Source organism: Heptranchias perlo, chromosome 43 (genome assembly GCF_035084215.1).
Source record: "Heptranchias perlo isolate sHepPer1 chromosome 43, sHepPer1.hap1, whole genome shotgun sequence".
NCBI classification, from domain to species: domain Eukaryota; kingdom Metazoa; phylum Chordata; class Chondrichthyes; order Hexanchiformes; family Hexanchidae; genus Heptranchias; species Heptranchias perlo.
In genome coordinates, this window is record NC_090367.1 from 4,579,706 (window position 1) to 4,597,485 (window position 17,780).

At 53.7% G+C, this 17,780-nt stretch overlaps 1 protein-coding gene across 2 annotated transcripts; it reads left to right on the top strand.

Annotated features, from left to right (window-relative positions):
• Positions 1-5,661: 5,661 nt before the first annotated feature.
• trmt112 (tRNA methyltransferase activator subunit 11-2) lies at positions 5,662-17,465 on the top strand. 2 transcript variants are annotated; one of them, XM_067975653.1, is made up of 5 exons: positions 5,662-5,773; positions 13,173-13,274; positions 14,828-14,920; positions 15,021-15,280; positions 16,407-16,495. In XM_067975653.1, the coding sequence occupies exons 1-4, from the start codon at positions 5,699-5,701 to the stop codon at positions 15,273-15,275; spliced, it is 525 nt and encodes a 174-aa protein (XP_067831754.1). In that variant the 5' UTR covers positions 5,662-5,698; the 3' UTR covers positions 15,276-15,280; positions 16,407-16,495. The 2 variants fall into 2 exon arrangements, with proteins under 2 accessions (XP_067831754.1, XP_067831755.1); XM_067975654.1 differs by lacking the exon at positions 15,021-15,280 and having other exon boundaries at positions 16,407-17,465.
• The last annotated feature ends 315 nt before the right edge of the window (positions 17,466-17,780 follow it).

A 17,780-nucleotide genomic window follows, 5' to 3' on the forward strand; every position in this document is an offset into this window, starting at 1 on the left:
GTTGCCCGCTCAGGATGACTGGCACTGAGCAGGCGCGCTGCAAGCTACCGTGACTGGCACAGAGCATGCGCGCTGCAAGCGACAAGCGGTTACTGGCACAGAGCAGGCGCACTGCAAACTACAAGCGGTTACTGGCACAGAGCATGCGCACTGCAAACTACAGTGACTGGCACAGAGCATGCGCACTGCAAGCTACAAGCGGTTATTGGCACAGAGCAGGCGCACTGCAAACTACAAGCAGTTACTGGCACAGAGCATGCGCACTGCAAACTACAGTGACTGGCACTGAGCAGGCGCACTGCAAACTACAAGCGGTGACTGGCACAGAGCATGCGCACTGCGCGCTACACACAGTGCCTGGCACAGGGTATTCTGCAGTTATCTCTCCCACGATTCTGGCAGGCAGCAATGCAGGGTTACCCCTTTCATAAGAACATAAGAGAACATAAGAAATAGGAGCAGGAGTAGGCCAATCGGCCCCTCGAGCCTGCTCCGCCATTCAATAAGATCATGGCTGATCTGATCCTAACCTCAAATCTAAATTCATGTCCAATTTCCTGCCCGCTCCCCTAATTCCCTTTACTTCTAGGAAACTGTCGATTTCTGTTTTAAATTTATTTAATGATGTAGCTTCCACAGCTTCCTGGGGCAGCAAATTCCACAGACCTACCACCCTCTGAGTGAAGAAGTTTCTCCTCATCTCAGTTTTGAAAGAGCAGCCCCTTATTCTAAGATTATGCCCCCTAGTTCTAGTTTCACCCATCCTTGGGAACATCCTTACCGCATCCACCCGATCAAGCCCCTTCACAATCTTATATGTTTCAATAAGATCGCCTCTCATTCTTCTGAACTCCAATGAGTAGAGTCCCAATCTACTCAACCTCTCCTCATATGTCCACCCCCTCATCCCCGGGATTAACCGAGTGAACCTTCTTTGTACTGCCTCGAGAGCAAGTATGTCTTTTCTCAAGTATGGACACCAAAACTGTATGCAGTATTCCAGGTGCAGTCTCACCAATACCTTATATAACTGCAGCAATACCTCCCTGTTTTTATATTCTATCCCCCGAGCAATAAAAGCCAACATTCCGTTGGCCTTCTTGATCACCTGCTGCACCTGCATACTAACTTTTTGATCTTCTTGCACTCGGACCCCCAGATCCCTTTGTACTGCAGTACTTTCCAGTTTCTCGCCATTAAGATAATAACTTGCTCTCTGATTTTTCCTGCCATAGTGCATAACCTCACATGTTCCAATATTGTATTGCATCTGCCAAATCTGTGCAGCCTGTCTATATCCCCTTGTAGGTTTTTTATGTCCTCCTCACTCTCTACTTTCCCTCCCATCTTTGTATCATCTGCAAACTTTGATATGTTACACTCGGTCCCCTCCTCCAAATCGTTAATATAGATCGTAAAGAGTTGGGGACCCAGCACCGACCCCTGCGGAACACCACTGGCTACTGGTTGCCAGTCCGAGAATGAACCATTTATCCCAACTCTCTGCTTCCTGTTAGATAACCAATCCTCCACCCATGCCAGAATATTACCCCCAATCCAATGATTCTTTATCTTGAGCAATAATCTTTTATGTGGCACCTTGTCAAATGCCTTCTGGAAGTCTAAATACACTACGTCCACTGGTTCCCCTTTATCCACCCTGTACGTTATGTCCTCAAAGAACTCAAGCAAATTTGTCAGACATGACTTCCCCTTCGTAAAGCCATGCTGGACCAGGTCCAAGGTTGCCTGCCCCCTTGTGGGATCAGTTACATACTGCTCAAGAAATCCATCCCTAATACACTCAATAAACTCTTCCTCAAGGCTGCCCTGTCCAATTTGATTTGTCCAGTTAATATGATAGTTAAAATCCCCCATAATTATAGCTGTTCCCTTATTACATGTCCCGACTATTTCCTGATTAATACTTCTTCCAGCAGAGCTGCAACTATTAGGAGGCCTATATACTACGCTCATTAGTGTTTTTTTCCCCTTATTATTCCTTATCTCTACCCAAACTGTTTCATTATCCTGATCCTTTGTCCCAATATCATTTCTCTGTATTACAGTGATTCCTTCCTTTATTAACATAGCCACCCCACCTCCCCTTCGTTCCTGCCTGTCCTTCCTGATTGTTAAATACCCTGGCATATTTAATTCCCAGTCGTTGTCACCCTGTAGCCATGTTTCTGTAATGGCCACAAGATCATACCCATACGTAGTTATTTGTGCCGTTAACTCGTCCATTTTGTTACGAATGCTACATGCATTCAGATAAAGAACATTCAAATATGTTTTGTGACACTTAGTTCCTGCTTTTTCCTTTTTTAACACTTTACCTTTTACTCCATACCTTCTGTCCCTTCCTGACACGCTTTCCTCTGTCTCCCCGCTCAGGTTCCCAACCCCCTGCCACAGCTTTGATGCTGGGTTAATCGCCTTACGCCTTCTAGTTTTTATTTTATCTGTCGTGCCTAAAGTACACTTTCTTTCCGCTGCTCTATGCTTTTCCCTTTCACTTGTTCTTGAACAACTGTTTGTACTATTTGTATTGTAGATTTCCCCTGGGTCTTCCCCTCTCTTGCTGCTCTCAACTTTATTCTCTTCTGACTCCCCGCTCAGGTTCCCATCCCCCTGCCACTCTAGTTTAAACCTTCCCCAACAGCACTAGCAAACACTAGTGCCTCCTAAACCCCATTTAGGAGGCACTGGGTTGCCCCGGTGTGATCATCCTAAAATAAAAAGAAATCAAACAAAAGTGCCCCTGAGAGACACAACTAATAAACACCCAAATCATACAAAAGACAAAGGAAACTTAGCAAATTAATCACATTATGGTCAGTGTCTACTATGCAGCCTGCACAGTTCCACATCTGCCCTCTCAACAACAACAGCTGCATTTCGCCCGCGGCTCGAATGTAGAAAAGCACCCCAGGGTGCCTCACAGACGTGTAATCAAAAATGGACACTGACCAAAAGCTTAATTAAAGAGGGTTTTAAAGGAGGTAGAGGTTTAGGGAGGGAATTCCAGAGCTTCGGGCCAAGGCGGCTGAAGGCACGGCCGCCAGTGGTAGGACAAAGGGAGTGCGGGGTGCATAAGAGGCTAAAGTGGGAAGAATGCAGAGTTCTCGGAGGGTTGTAGGTCCAGAGGAGGTTACAGAGATAGGGAGGGGCAAGGAAGCAAATTTTAAATGGGAGGCGTTGGGGGACCAGGAGCCAATGTAGGCCAACGAGCACAGGGGTGATAGGTGAGCAGGACTTGGTGTGGGATAGGATACAGGCAGCAGAGGTTTGGTGAGCTGAGTGTGGAGGACAGACGGCCGTCCGGGAGAGCTTTGGAATGGTTGAGTTTGGTAGTGAAAAAGCATGGATGAGAGATTGAGCAGCAGATGGGCTGAGGGAGGGGTGGAGCCTGGCGACGTTACGGAGGTGGAAGTCGGCAGCTTTTGCGCTGGAGACGACATGGGGTCGGCAGCTCAGCTTGGAGTCGAAAAGGACGCCTTGGTTGTGAACAGTCTGATTTAATGAGAGACCGTGGACAGGGAGGGGGTTGGAATATGGCAAGATTATGAAGTTTGTGGCGGGGGCTGAAGACGATGTCGTCCCAATGTGTAATTAGAAGAAACTGAGGCTCATCCAAGACCAGAAACTGGACAAGCAGTCTGACAACACAGAAGCAGTAGAGGGGTCGAGAGAGGTGTTGGAGATGGAGCTGAGTGTGGGCAGTATACATGTTGGAATTTACCCCATGTCTGCGGATTACTTAGTTTAATGAGTTTAAATTAAACCTTCCATCAAAAATGCAACTTTGTTCTCAAGAAAAATCGGATTCAAAAACATGCACCGTTTGGAACATAGGAAAGGCCATTCAGCCCCTCTAGCCTGTTCCGCCATTCAATTAGATCATGACTGATTTGTATCTTAACTCCATCTACCCTTGGTTCTGTAACCCTTAATATCCTCGACTAATAAAAATAGGCTAATTATTTAGTAATTTTTTTTTCCAAATTAGGCCCCCCTTTTATAAGAAGTGGGGGTGTGGGGTGTGCTTAAGAACTAAAAACCAAACAAACCAAAACCAAGTGTTCAAATCAAAATTTTATTATCCTCGTTCAGGATGCACTCCAGCCCCTGAGGTGCTCAACGGTCGCGGAAAGCCTCGAGCGTACCGGCAGACACCGCGTGCTCCATCTCCAGGGTCACCCGGGCGCGGAGCAACCCGCGGAAGAGAGGCAGACAGGCCGAGCGCCCGCCCCCACGGACCGCGAGCATCCTGGACCTGTGGATGGCCACCTTGGACAGGCCCAGGAGCAGGCCCACGAGGACGTCCACCGACCTGCCCGCCCCCCTCCTCACCGGGCGGCCAAAGATCAGGAGCGTGGGACTGAAGTGCAGCCAGGACTTGAGGAGCAGCCCCTCCAAATAATGGCGAGACCATGCAGACGCTGCGACAACGGATGAACGGACACCGCGCAACAATCGCCAAACAGGAGGGTTCTCTCCCTGTCGGGGAACACTTCAGCAGTCATGGACATTCAGCCACCGATCTTCGGGTCAGCGTTCTCCAAGGCGGCCTTCGAGACACACGACAACGCAAAATCGTCGAGCAGAAATTGATAGCCAAGTTCCGCACCCATGAGGACGGCCTCAACCGGGATCTTGGGTTCATGTCACGCTACACGTAACCCCACCAGCGAACAAATGTTATCTGTTTTTAATATAACGGGTCATTGACTGTCTTCGTTCTGTCTCTTTTTTTTGGGGGGGTTGTATATTCAGTGGCCTTTTAGATGACACCTTTCTGTCTGCTCACTGTGATTGCCTTGGCAACGGGCAGTAATCACCAGGCTTTGTTATGTGATCTTAAAATGCGAAGGATTCGAAATTGTCACTTCCACACCGCCTGAGGAAGGGGAAAGTCCCCGAAAGCTTGTGGGATTAAAAATAAAATCGTTGGACTATAACTTGGTGTTGTAAAATTGTTTCCAAATAATGGAACAGGGGCTGCAGTCTCGCACACCCAGTGTACAAATGGAAAACGGAGAAAATGCAAGCGGCCTGGGTGTCCGTAAAATGGCGTAGCCGCCTATTGCACGGGACTGCTCCGTGCAACACCCTCCACCCCAGATCCCCAAATTAACACGGGAGGACCCCCCGTATAGAGAGCCTCCCACTGGGGACCCCCGTCTCCGCCGGACGGCAGGACGGCACGCCAGGGCGTGTCCGGGCGAGAGACGAGGGCGAGGAAGTGGATGGTGTGCAGGAGCAGCCCGTACAGGAAATCCCTCCGCGCGGTGTGAAACGGCACGGAGGGAACTTCCGAGAGACGGCTCAAGTTGTGAGGCGCGGCCCCCCCGAGGGAGGTTCCGGGGTTTGGCGCCGAGGAGGAATTCCGTCCGAACGAGGGGTCAGGTCGGGCGGGACGGCTCCGCACGCCCGAGCCGCCTCCACCCCGAGTGGAGTCAGGGCCGAGCGGCTCCTGCAGGCCGCCACCCCCGACGGGCGAGAGCTCCGGAATTATTTAGGAATCAATCAAACAGAAGGAGGGAGGGCGCCTTTAAATGGTGCGCTGGGCTAAGGTCCCCAATGCTGAGACACGGGGTGGGGGGGGGGGGAACGCGTATTGAGGGTTGTTGCGCTCCAGGGGGAAGGGGATAAGGGACGGACGGAGCGCCATTTCCGCCGTGACCGAGCTGCCATGAAGCTGCTGACGCACAACCTGCTGAGCTCGCATGTCCGCGGGGTGAGCTGCGGCTTCCCGCTGCTGCTGCGGGTGAGTGAGGGAGGCCGGGCCCCGGGGATACCGAGGGAGAGGAGGGGGATCGAGCAACGCACACACCCAGAGCAGGCCCCGGGAGCCGGGGAGGGCTGTTAGTTGGGTTCGGAGTGCGCAACAGCGCCCCCAGTGTTTGGGAGGGTTCAACTCAGCCTAGGCTGGAGTGAGGGTCCTATAGTGGGCAACAGCGCCCCCCAGTGTTTGGGAGGGTTAAACTCAGTCTAGGCTGGAGTGAGTCCTATAGTTGGCAACAGCGCCCCCCAGTGTTTGGGAGGGTTAAACTCAGTCTAGGCTGGAGTGAGTCCTATAGTGGGCAACAGCGCCCCCAGTGTTTGGGAGGGTTAAACTCAGCCTAGGCTGGAGTGAGTCCTATAGTGGGCAACAGCGCCCCCCAGTGTTTGGGAGGGTTAAACTCAGCCTAGGCTGGAGTTAGTCCTATAGTTGGCAACAGCGCCCCCCAGTGTTTGGGAGGGTTAAACTCAGTCTAGGCTGGAGTGAGTCCTATAGTGGGCAACAGCGCCCCCCAGTGTTTGGGAGGGTTAAACTCAGCCTAGGCTGGAGTGAGGGTCCTATAGTGGGCAACAGCGCCCCCCAGTGTTTGGGAGGGTTAAACTCAGCCTAGGCTGGAGTGAGTCCTATAGTGGGCAACAGCGCCCCCCAGTGTTTGGGAGGGTTAAACTCAGCCTAGGCTGGAGTGAGGGTCTTATAGTGGGCAACAGCGCCCCCAGTGTTTGGGAGGGTTAAACTCAGCCCAGGCTGGAGTGAGGGTCCTATAGTGCGCAACAGTGCCCCCAATGTTTGGGAGGGTTAAACTCAGCCTAGGCTGGAGTGAGTCCGATAGTGGGCAACAGCGCCCCCAGTGTTTGGGAGGGTTAAACTCAGCCTAGGCTGGAGTGAGTCCTATAGTGGGCAACAGCGCCCCCCAGTGTTTGGGAGGGTTAAACTCAGCCCAGGCTGGAGTGAGTCCTATAGTGGGCAACAGCGCCCCCCAGTGTTTGGGAGGGTTAAACTCAGTCTAGGCTGGAGTGAGTCCTATAGTGGGCAACAGCGCCCCCCAGTGTTTGGGAGGGTTAAACTCAGTCTAGGCTGGAGTGAGTCCTATAGTGGGCAACAGCGCCCCCCAGTGTTTGGGAGGGTTAAACTCAGCCCAGGCTGGAGTGAGTCCTATAGTGGGCAACAGCGCCCCCCAGTGTTTGGGAGGGTTAAACTCTGCCTAGGCTGGAGTGAGGGTCCTTTAGTGGGCAACAGCGCCCCCAGTGTTTGGGAGGGTTAAACTCAGCCTAGGCTGGAGTGAGGGTCCTATAGTGGGCAACAGCGCCCCCCAGTGTTTGGGAGGGTTAAACTCAGCCTAGGCTGGAGTGAGTCCTATAGTGGGCAACAGCGCCCCCCAGTGTTTGGGAGGGTTAAACTCAGCCTAGGCTGGAGTGAGGGTCTTATAGTGGGCAACAGCGCCCCCAGTGTTTGGGAGGGTTAAACTCAGCCCAGGCTGGAGTGAGTCCTATAGTGGGCAACAGCGCCCCCCCAGTGTTTGGGAGGGTTAAACTCAGCCTCGGCTGGAGTGAGTCCTATAGTGGGCAACAGCGCCCCCCAGTGTTTGGGAGGGTTAAACTCAGCCTCGGCTGGAGTGAGTCCTATAGTGGGCAACAGCGCCCCCCAGTGTTTGGGAGGGTTAAACTCAGCCTAGGCTGGAGTGAGTCCTATAGTTGGCAACAGCGCCCCCCAGTGTTTGGGAGGGTTAAACTCAGTCTAGGCTGGAGTGAGTCCTATAGTGGGCAACAGCGCCCCCCAGTGTTTGGGAGGGTTAAACTCAGTCTAGGCTGGAGTGAGTCCTATAGTGGGCAACAGCGCCCCCCAGTGTTTGGGAGGGTTAAACTCAGCCCAGGCTGGAGTGAGTCCTATAGTGGGCAACAGCGCCCCCCAGTGTTTGGGAGGGTTAAACTCAGCCCAGGCTGGAGTGAGTCCTATAGTGGGCAACAGCGCCCCCAGTGTTTGGGAGGGTTAAACTCAGCCTAGGCTGGAGTGAGTCCTATAGTGGGCAACAGCGCCCCCCAGTGTTTGGGAGGGTTAAACTCAGCCTAGGCTGGAGTGAGTCCTATAGTGGGCAACAGCGCCCCCCCAGTGTTTGGGAGGGTTAAACTCAGCCTCGGCTGGAGTGAGTCCTATAGTGGGCAACAGCGCCCCCCAGTGTTTGGGAGGGTTAAACTCAGCCTAGGCTGGAGTGAGTCCTATAGTTGGCAACAGCGCCCCCCAGTGTTTGGGAGGGTTAAACTCAGTCTAGGCTGGAGTGAGTCCTATAGTGGGCAACAGCGCCCCCCAGTGTTTGGGAGGGTTAAACTCAGTCTAGGCTGGAGTGAGTCCTATAGTGGGCAACAGCGCCCCCCCAGTGTTTGGGAGGGTTAAACTCAGTCTAGGCTGGAGTGAGTCCTATAGTGGGCAACAGCGCCCCCCAGTGTTTGGGAGGGTTAAACTCAGCCCAGGCTGGAGTGAGTCCTATAGTGGGCAACAGCGCCCCCCAGTGTTTGGGAGGGTTAAACTCAGTCTAGGCTGGAGTGAGTCCTATAGTGGGCAACAGCGCCCCCCAGTGTTTGGGAGGGTTAAACTCAGTCTAGGCTGGAGTGAGTCCTATAGTGGGCAACAGCGCCCCCCAGTGTTTGGGAGGGTTAAACTCAGCCCAGGCTGGAGTGAGTCCTATAGTGGGCAACAGCACCCCCAGTGTTTGGGAGGGTTAAACTCAGCCTAGGCTGGAGTGAGTCCTATAGTGGGCAACAGCGCCCCCCAGTGTTTGGGAGGGTTAAACTCAGCCTAGGCTGGAGTGAGTCCTATAGTGGGCAACAGCGCCCCCCAGTGTTTGGGAGGGTTAAACTCAGCCTAGGCTGGAGTGAGTCCTATAGTGGGCAACAGCGCCCCCCAGTGTTTGGGAGGGTTAAACTCAGTCTAGGCTGGAGTGAGTCCTATAGTGGGCAACAGCGCCCCCCAGTGTTTGGGAGGGTTAAACTCAGTCTAGGCTGGAGTGAGTCCTATAGTGGGCAACAGCGCCCCCCAGTGTTTGGGAGGGTTAAACTCAGTCTAGGCTGGAGTGAGTCCTATAGTGGGCAACAGCGCCCCCCAGTGTTTGGGAGGGTTAAACTCAGCCCAGGCTGGAGTGAGTCCTATAGTGGGCAACAGCGCCCCCCAGTGTTTGGGAGGGTTAAACTCAGCCCAGGCTGGAGTGAGTCCTATAGTGGGCAACAGCGCCCCCCAGTGTTTGGGAGGGTTGAACTCAGTCTAGGCTGGAGTGAGTCCTATAGTGGGCAACAGCGCCCCCCAGTGTTTGGGAGGGTTAAACTCAGTCTAGGCTGGAGTGAGTCCTATAGTGGGCAACAGCGCCCCCCAGTGTTTGGGAGGGTTAAACTCAGCCCAGGCTGGAGTGAGTCCTATAGTGGGCAACAGCGCCCCCCAGTGTTTGGGAGGGTTAAACTCTGCCTAGGCTGGAGTGAGGGTCCTTTAGTGGGCAACAGCGCCCCCAGTGTTTGGGAGGGTTAAACTCAGCCTAGGCTGGAGTGAGGGTCCTATAGTGGGCAACAGCGCCCCCCAGTGTTTGGGAGGGTTAAACTCAGCCTAGGCTGGAGTGAGTCCTATAGTGGGCAACAGCGCCCCCCAGTGTTTGGGAGGGTTAAACTCAGCCTAGGCTGGAGTGAGGGTCTTATAGTGGGCAACAGCGCCCCCAGTGTTTGGGAGGGTTAAACTCAGCCCAGGCTGGAGTGAGGGTCCTATAGTGCGCAACAGTGCCCCCAATGTTTGGGAGGGTTAAACTCAGCCTAGGCTGGAGTGAGTCCGATAGTGGGCAACAGCGCCCCCAGTGTTTGGGAGGGTTAAACTCAGCCTAGGCTGGAGTGAGTCCTATAGTGGGCAACAGCGCCCCCCAGTGTTTGGGAGGGTTAAACTCAGCCCAGGCTGGAGTGAGTCCTATAGTGGGCAACAGCGCCCCCCAGTGTTTGGGAGGGTTAAACTCAGTCTAGGCTGGAGTGAGTCCTATAGTGGGCAACAGCGCCCCCCAGTGTTTGGGAGGGTTAAACTCAGTCTAGGCTGGAGTGAGTCCTATAGTGGGCAACAGCGCCCCCCAGTGTTTGGGAGGGTTAAACTCAGCCCAGGCTGGAGTGAGTCCTATAGTGGGCAACAGCGCCCCCCAGTGTTTGGGAGGGTTAAACTCTGCCTAGGCTGGAGTGAGGGTCCTTTAGTGGGCAACAGCGCCCCCAGTGTTTGGGAGGGTTAAACTCAGCCTAGGCTGGAGTGAGGGTCCTATAGTGGGCAACAGCGCCCCCCAGTGTTTGGGAGGGTTAAACTCAGCCTAGGCTGGAGTGAGTCCTATAGTGGGCAACAGCGCCCCCCAGTGTTTGGGAGGGTTAAACTCAGCCTAGGCTGGAGTGAGGGTCTTATAGTGGGCAACAGCGCCCCCAGTGTTTGGGAGGGTTAAACTCAGCCCAGGCTGGAGTGAGGGTCCTATAGTGCGCAACAGCGCCCCCAATGTTTGGGAGGGTTAAACTCAGCCTAGGCTGGAGTGAGTCCGATAGTGGGCAACAGCGCCCCCAGTGTTTGGGAGGGTTAAACTCAGCCTAGGCTGGAGTGAGTCCTATAGTGGGCAACAGCTCCCCCCAGTGTTTGGGAGGGTTAAACTCAGCCTAGGCTGGAGTGAGTCCTATAGTGGGCAACAGCGCCCCCCAGTGTTTGGGAGGGTTAAACACAGCCAAGGCTGGAGTGAGTCCTATAGTGGGCAACAGCGCCCCCCAGTGTTTGGGAGGGTTAAACTCAGCCTCGGCTGGAGTGAGTCCTATAGTGGGCAACAGCGCCCCCCAGTGTTTGGGAGGGTTAAACTCAGCCTAGGCTGGAGTGAGTCCTATAGTGGGCAACAGCGCCCCCCAGTGTTTGGGAGGGTTAAACTCAGCCTAGGCTGGAGTGAGTCCTATAGTGCGCAACAGCGCCCCCCAGTTTTTGGGAGGGTTAAACTCAGCCTAGGCTGGAGTGAGGGTCCTATAGTGGGCAACAGCGCCCCCCAGTGTTTGGGAGGGTTACACTCAGCCTCGGCTGGTGTGAGTCCTATAGTGGGCAACAGCGCCCCCCAGTGTTTGGGAGGGTTAATTCCGCCTAGGCTGGAGTGAGGGGCCTATAGTGGGCAACAGCGCCCCCCAGTGTTTGGGAGGGTTAAACTCAGCCTAGGCTGGAGTGAGGGTCCTATAGTGGGCAACAGCGCCCCCCAGTGTTTGGGAGGGTTATACTCAGCCTAGGCTGGAGTGAGGGTCCTATAGTGGGCAACAGCGCCCCCAGTGTTTGGGAGGGTTAAACTCAGCCTCGGCTGGAGTGAGTCCTATAGTGGGCAACAGCGCCCCCCAGTGTTTGGGAGGGTTAAACTCAGCCTAGCCCAGAGTGAGGGTCCTATAGTGGGCAACAGCGCCCCCCAGTGTTTGGGAGGGTTAAACTCAGCCTAGGCTGGAGTGAGTCCTATAGTGGGCAACAGCGCCCCCAGTGTTTGGGAGGGTTAAACTCAGCCTAGGCTGGAGTGAGTCCTATAGTGGGCAACAGCGCCCCCCAGTGTTTGGGAGGGTTAAACTCAGCCTAGGCTGGAGTGAGTCCTATAGTGGGCAACAGCGCCCCCCAGTGTTTGGGAGGGTTTAACTCCACCTCGGCTGGAGAGAGGGTCCTATAGTGGGCAACAGCGCCCCCCAGTGTTTGGGAGGGTTAAACTCAGCCTAGGCTGGAGTGAGGGTCCTATAGTGGGCAACAGCGCCCCCCTGTGTTTGGGAGGGTTAAACTCAGCCTAGGCTGGAGTGAGTCCTACAGTGGGCAACAGCGCCCCCCAGTATTTGGGAGGGTTAAACTCAGCCTAGGCTGGAGTGAGGTCCTATAGTGGGCCACAGCGCCTCCAGTGTTTGGGAGGGTTAAACACAATCATTGAGCCACAGTGCCCCCCTGTGCTTTGGAGGGTTAAACTCACCCAGGGTGCCATGTCCTGATTACCATCCCGTGACCATTGCTGGAAAGTATGTGAATGTTGGCTTGGCTGTGATGCCTCTTGTGGTTAAATAGCCAGCTGATGTTCATCATCTGGGTGGGGAGCATCCAAGCTTTAGGTGTGGAACATGCTCAAAGTTTAAATTCATGCCCCCATTAAGTTGTCAGTTGCCGATACCAACAGCTTTTAGTGTTTCGATTTGTGATTCACCCGACAGCTCACTTCAAATATCTAGGCTCTCAAAATTCAAGCAGGACAAACCAGCGAATATGAAAAAAAGGGCACGTAGGTGGGATCCCCTGGTCTGAGCCCACTTAAACTCAATAATGATCACTTGGATGAAGCGCTGGACTGCCAATGGATCTCCTACTCCGGAGAGAGTCAGCGACTTCGGGCGAGGGAGGGATTATGTTAAAAAGTTTCAGAACTCCAGTTCTGCCCTCTTGCCCATCCCCGCTTTTCCCCGCTTCCCTCCCTTCCCCTCCTCGCGGGCTGGAGACGGTCTCGCCCATCTGCCCTCTCGCTCAGACTGTGAGGGGCACAGACCCTGGCCCAGCCTGTGATTTGCAGACCCTTGGAATCGAATTCCACCGCGATTGTCACCACATAGACCTACTTGCTCGATAAAAGAGAAGGAACTCCAATTGCTGTTTTTAATAGCTGGAAAGCCCTTCCATATTTACAGTGCCTTTCCCATCCTCCGGACATCCCAAAGTGTTTCACAGCCAATGAATTACTTCTGAATTGTACTCACTGTTGTGTAGAGTGTTAAATTTTACACAGCAAGATCCCACACTCGGCAAATGAGATCAGTGGCCGGTTAATCTGTTTTTTGTTGGTGTTGGTTGAGGGATAAATATTGTCCCAGGGCACAGGGGAGAACTCCCTGCTCTTCTTCCAATCTTTAACATCCACCTGAACAGGCAGACTCCCAGTGCAGCACTCCCTCGGTACAGCACTGGGAGTGTCAGCCAGCCTTGTGTGCTCGTGTCTCCGGAGTGGGACTCGAACCCACAGTCTCCTGACTCAGAGGCAATAGTGATACCGACTGAGCCAAATGGAGGAATACTATAAATATCCCCAAACATATTACATTGAAAATCTTTGTCCTCACAGATCGTTCCCTTGCTCACCCGACCTCCACAGCTTCCTCCAGCTCTGCATCCCAGTTCCCGCCGTTTGATCCCTCAACTTTGACCTGTCGTGCGCTTTCTCCTCGTTTCCCCCCTCCCCACTCTGCTGCAGGTGGCAGAACCTCCTGCCTCTTTAACCCTCCTCTCTGGAGCTCCCTCTCTAAAACTCCTGCCCCCTGACATTTGAGATGGCAGAGACACTCTACGCTGTAACCAATCCCTAATTCTGATTTTGATGATTTTTTTTTTTTTGCCTCTCTCTCTCTCTCTCCGTAAGGCCTCGGAAGTAAAAATCAATAATGTGGATTTCAACCAGGACTTTATCTCTCGAATGATTCCTAAAGTGGAGTGGAGTGCGCTTGTTGACGCAGCAGAAAGTGTTAAGTATTTCTAGTTTAACTAGTAATTGCCTGTGGCATAGCCTACCGTCGAACGATGAATATAGGCAGGTGATAATTGGACATGGGCACACGGTAATGTAATTCAGTCCGTACTTTAAAACTGTACTTGTTCTTACATTTCTATTATAAATTCCTGCGTCCACATTTATAATGGGAAATGCCTATGTAAACCTGTCACGCTGTAATTCCACCCAGCTGCCAGTGGTGGCGCTGCAGGATTTGAATGATGCCCTCAACCTCAATTATTTCCCCCACCCCCCCTTTCCTGAAAGTGCCGACTCCTTGCTAGAGTATGTGCCCCAGGACTGGGACTAGAACTTCAGCAAGTGCATCAGTTGGGAGGGGGGGGATTGAGAAATGTTTAACGTGTGGGGGGAGAAACGCTCGGCCGTACAAGTGTGGGTCTGGAGGGATGAGTTTGTACCGTGTGGTTCTTTCACCTTAAACCTGTGTCCTCTGGATGCCACACCAACAGTCCTTCGACCCTGTCTCTGTGAGGTCGCCAGTCACCCTCGCTTTTTGAGCTGTGGGCCCCATTAAGACTTGGATTGAAACTGTACTTGTTCTTACATTTCTATTATAAATTCCTGCGTCCACATTTATAATGGGAAATGCCTATGTAAACTTGTCACGCTGTAATTCCACCCAGCTGCCAGTGGTGGCACTGCAGGATTTGAACCAGGGCCTCGCGGTCTCAGCCCATTTCCCATTGACAAGTAGAACGTCAACCAAAGTGGATGATATCACATAAGACTTATATGGCTGGACGATTTTTCACACCTTAATATATTTCACAGTCCTCCCCTCCCACCATCGTACTTGCTGCAATCCTAGTCACAGGGCTGAGGGCCCCTGCCATTCGGGCAGTGCCTTTCCCCAGTTTCTCCAGCTCCGAACAGTTATATAAACCTCTGATCAGACCCCATCACCTGGAGACGCTGCGTTCAGTCCTGGGCACTGCCCCTCGGGAAGGATATATCGGCCTTGGAGGGGGTGCAGTGCAGATTCACCAGAATGATACCGGGGCTGAAAGGGTTAAATTACGAGGACAGGTTGCAGAGATCGGGCTTGTATTCCCTCGAGTTTGGAAGATTAAGGGGTGATCTAATCGAGGTGTTTAAGATGATTAAAGGATTTGATAGGGTCGATAGAGAGAAACTATTTCCTCTGGTGGGGGGAGTCCAGAACAAGGGGGGCAGAACCTTAAAATTAGAGCCGGGCCGTTCAGGGGTGATGTCAGGAAGCACTTCTTCACACAAAGGGGAGTGGAAATCTGGAACTCTCTCCCCCCAAAAAGCTGTTGAGGCTGGGGGTCAATTGGAAAATTTAAAGACTGAGATTGATCGATTTTTGTTGGGTGAGGGGATTAAGGGTTCCGGAACCAAGGCGGGTAAATGGAGTTAATATACAGATCAGCCATGACCCGATTGAAGGGGTGGAACAGACTCGAGGGGCTGAATGGCCTCCTCCTCCTCTTCCTGTGAACCAGGAAAGGCTCTTCACGTTCTTTCCTTTCTCTGGGCGGAAACAGATCGGGCACCGGAATGACCTGCCCCAGGAGCTGACGCCAGAATCCCAGAGCAGCGAGGACTTCCTGCAGAAGGTGCATCACGTCCTGCTGGAGGTAGGGCTCGGAGCTGTCAGTATACCCACGAGATTCGGGATCAAATTCGGTGCGATTTTTAAAAAAAAAATAATTTTAACAGGGGATTCGCGCCCCCCAGGGTTGCTGGAATCCTAGTCGCGGTGACGAGAGGCCTCTTGTTATTTGGCGAGGCCCACCCTTGCGTTTCATCGAGATCCTGTCAACAGCCCCGGTCGCGACTGGGAAAACCCCCACAGGATTCTCGCTGTGGCACTGTCGCAGTAGGGATGAACGAGCCTCCATATCCACATCTCTCCTGCTGTCACCCACCGTGAGTTACTTTCGAGGCGAACTGGCTGCTGTTACTCGGGCGACTGCAGCTGCCATTTTGTGAACACGGTGAGCGGTTAATCTGGTTTTGATGCTGTTGGTTGAGGCGGGAATGTTGGCCCCAGGACACCGGGAGAACCTCCCCTTCCAATAGCACCCTGGGCTCTTCAACGGTGCCTCTGATAATGCAGCACTCCCTCAACTGCTGCACTCAAAATGGGACACTGTAGAGGGATCTTTACTCTGTATCTAACCCGTGCTGTACCTGCCCTGGGAGTGTTTGACGGGACAGTGTAGAGGGAGCTTTACTCTGTATCTAACCCTGTACCTGCCCTGGGAGTGTTTGATGGGACAGTGTAGAGGGAGCTTTACTCTGTATCTAACCCGTGCTGTACCTGCCCTGGGAGTGTTTGACGGGACAGTGTAGAGGGAGCTTTACTCTGTATCTAACCCTGTACCTGCCCTGGGAGTGTTTGATGGGACAGTGTAGAGGGAGCTTTACTCTGTATCTAACCCTGTACCTGCCCTGGGAGTGTTTGACGGGACAGTGTAGAGGGAGCTTTACTCTGTATCTAACCCTGTACCTGCCCTGGGAGTGTTTGATGGGACAGTGTAGAGGGAGCTTTACTCTGTATCTAACCCTGTACCTGCCCTGGGTGTGTTTGATGGGACAGTGTAGAGGGAGCTTTACTCTGTATCTAACCCTGTACCTGCCCTGGGAGTGTTTGATGGGACAGTGTAGAGGGAGCTTTACTCTGTATCTAACCCTGTACCTGCCCTGGGAGTGTTTGATGGGACAGTGTGGAGGGAGCTTTACTCTGTATCTAACCCGTGCTGTACCTGCCCTGGGAGTGTTTGATGGGACAGTGTAGAGGGAGCTTTACTCTGTATCTAACCCGTGCTGTACCTGCCCTGGGAGTGTTTGACGGGACAGTGTAGAGGGAGCTTTACTCCTGATTCCTATCCTGTGACCTCTATTGGAAGAAGCCTGTGTGTGGACATGGGGAGCGGATTTGGCCGCGATGCCCTCGGCAGTCGACTAGCTGACACTTCGGGCGGGGTACCAGAGACCACCGGGCACCCACAGAACCTGAGAGAGAGTCGGCTCCCGCAGGCAACAGAATAAAATAGAGTGTTTGGGTCCTTTTTGAAACTGTACGAGGACGGAGCTAAAATTGTCCCCTTGTGGTTTCAGGTGGAAGTGATCGAAGGAGTCTTGAAATGCCCAGAATCTGGCCGAGAATTCCCCATCACAAAAGGAATTCCCAACATGCTTCTAAATGAGGATGAGGTTTAGACTGTCTTGTATCCCGTCTCCTCACCCCTCAGACTGTGACTGTCAGTGGTGTGCAGGAGTATCTTGTCATCGATTGTCTACAGAGGCCTGTGTTTTTTTTTTAATATTGATGTTAACAAAGGCGACTTCATTTTGGGAACGTACGTCATTGGGCTGGGGGAAAGGGATTCGGGCAGAAAGCTCGGCAAAGTCCCGAGGATGTGACGGGGCGCTATGTAAGTGCGAGTTCTCTCTCCGTCGGAGCGTTGAATCTCCTGTGGCATTGCTCGCGGATGGAGACGGGGGGGGGCGGCGAGAGCCGGGGAGCACCGCTCTGCGGCCTTTCGTGGTTCCGGTACCCGATTTGTAGGGTGGGGGGCGCCCCTGCTAATCGTGTGGCAAGACCAATCAGAAAGCCGGGAGCGACTCTCATTTCGGGCACCGCTGAGGAGCGCTCGAGTTGGGAACGCCGATAGATTCGGGGGGAATGTCGTGGGAATGCAGTCACTCCCAACCCCCCCCCCCCCCCGGACTCCGACATCCTGTGCAGGACTACGCACCCACCCTCCCTCCCCCGACCGTTAATTGCTGCTTCCCGGACCCCGTTCTCTCGCCCCTATTGGCTATCGATAACCCCCCCCGCCCGCCCCCCTCGGTGTTAAAATGGATACCGTTACCCGCCGAGGGGGGCTGTTCGCTCCCGCCGGTGAATTCGCTGCAGACGTCGCCCACGCGGGGCAGGGGCGGGCCGGACGGGACCAGCGTTTGAGTCGTCGAGCGACCGCGGCCCAGCGCGGGAGGGCGGGGCAGGATCGGCAAGACGCCTCTCACCTTAGGCCCGTCCGTCCGGGCGGCGGTCCGGACTCTGCCGCCCCCCCCCCCCCCCCTCCTCCTCGTCACGGTGGGTGGGAAGGTTTGGGGGGTGGGCGGGTTACTTGTTGATTTAAAATGAATTAAAAGGTCATTTTGGTTTTTTTTTTAAGACCCCGGACTCTCTGTTTGTTTGTTTAGAGGGGGTTGTGTCCCATCCACCTTTCCGAAAGGCACGGGATGCAATCTTGTTCCACCCCCCCCCCCCCCCCCGGTCCCGTGAGACGGTGACGTGTCGGGCTCTTCAACTGTGGGAGGCATCGCGGCCGCAGCCATTCCTTCCCACACGCTGATCCAGCAAGGAGTCGCGCTATATCGATCTTGCTGACAACACTGCTCCCCTCCCCTCCCCTCCCCTCCCCATTGCTGAGGCCAGTGGTGCCATCGGCCTGGCTGAGATCAGCAGTCTCAGAAGGGAGCGGG

Bases quoted from the DNA above. Each gene is read 5' to 3' on its own strand.
- trmt112 (XM_067975653.1), top strand. From the start codon at position 5,699: ATGAAGCTGCTGACGCACAACCTGCTGAGCTCGCATGTCCGCGGGGTG. The intron at 13,275-14,827 runs GTTAAGTATTTC...GGGCGGAAACAG, and splicing joins TTGTTGACGCAGCAGAAAGT to ATCGGGCACCGGAATGACCT. The intron at 14,921-15,020 runs GTAGGGCTCGGA...CGCGCCCCCCAG, and splicing joins TGCATCACGTCCTGCTGGAG to GGTTGCTGGAATCCTAGTCG.